Raw genomic sequence first — 1,181 nt, 5'->3', positions numbered from 1 at the left:
CGGTATTCGCACGTGCGTGTGCGTGTGCGTGTGCAGCCGCGTGCCAGAGCGCGAGTAGGGCCCCTCACGTTCGACCTGCTCCTTATACCCATGACACCCCCCACAAAACGTCTTGGGGGACGTGCTCACGATCATCACCATATAACCGTATATCAAAAAACTTACTGCTGTTAGCAAATGCTGAACAGAAACCCAGCACCGTACATCTGCGGTGACACAGCACCCCAACTCAAAGCGAAGCAAGGAAGAACATTGTATTGTGTAGCACAGCAAAGCCAACAGATTTGGACGGCATCTGTACGGAGATGTTATCTGGTCCGTTGCATCTGCTGTGCAAGAGAGCGCCTGCAAAACATGCCGCACATGCGGAGCACACAAGGCCACAACAAAATGGAAAGGGCAAAAGGCTTGAACCTGAATGCTAACTCGTGGAGCAACGCGCAAACGGATAAGTAGCACTGTCCTGCCCCACATGGTATGCGCCGCGTATCAACGAGCAGTACAACATTGCATGCCCATGCACCGGGGCTGACCATTATTCCCATCTGGACTTGGACACACACGCTATCTCCCGCAGGAATGAATGACACTGAGAACCGCACCATCTGCGCGCGCGCGCGTGTGTGTGTGTGTGTTACATGGTTGGGGGGTGCGTGGCCCCATACCTGTAAAACTACCCATACGAGCGGAAGGCCCAATCTGCGCGTGGCTCTGAGTTTGTGAGGGGACTTGCAACTTATCGGGGGTTCTGGAGGGGGCGGAGGCCCCCAGTGCCTTACAGCTAAGTAATGAATCACACAACACCCTGAAAATCTATTACTTGATGAGTAATAAAAAGGGACCAGCCCTAAACGAAAACAAACACTGCCTGCGATCAGTCATTTTAGCTTCATGGATGTAACATCAGTCCAGAAGCTGAAACAACATTACAATTCCTCTTATCCTAAAAGGTTTGACGTACCCAGGCTTTGCTCCCACGAAGAAGCCAAACGACACGTGGAAGGCGGTGCTGTGCTGATGCAGGAAATCCAAGTACAGCTGACGATACGTTTTTTGGACTATCCTCCGTGGAAAGTACAAGGCAACAATACCCGGAATCTTTACACTGCCCCTCGCGAGTGGACTGAGTACACTGTTGTTGTACCAAAAACACGCAATCTCCTCCACGACCCCCTTAGGAA

General features: G+C 51.7%; 1 protein-coding gene across 1 annotated transcript in view; it reads right to left on the bottom strand.

Annotated features, from left to right (window-relative positions):
* VOLCADRAFT_99248 (uncharacterized protein) overlaps positions 1–1,181 on the bottom strand; it is a gene marked incomplete at both ends in the record, with an annotated part of 5,278 nt that overhangs the window by 1,612 nt on the left and 2,485 nt on the right. The window contains one exon of the mRNA XM_002957990.1: positions 603–605. Coding sequence (XP_002958036.1) covers positions 603–605 — 3 coding nt within the window. The remainder of the gene's footprint in view (positions 1–602; positions 606–1,181) is intronic.

Source organism: Volvox carteri, assembly GCF_000143455.1.
Source record: "Volvox carteri f. nagariensis unplaced genomic scaffold VOLCAscaffold_84, whole genome shotgun sequence".
NCBI lineage: Eukaryota > Viridiplantae > Chlorophyta > Chlorophyceae > Chlamydomonadales > Volvocaceae > Volvox > Volvox carteri.
Note: the sequence above shows the minus strand (reverse complement) of the source record. Positions and strands in the feature narration are given on the sequence as shown.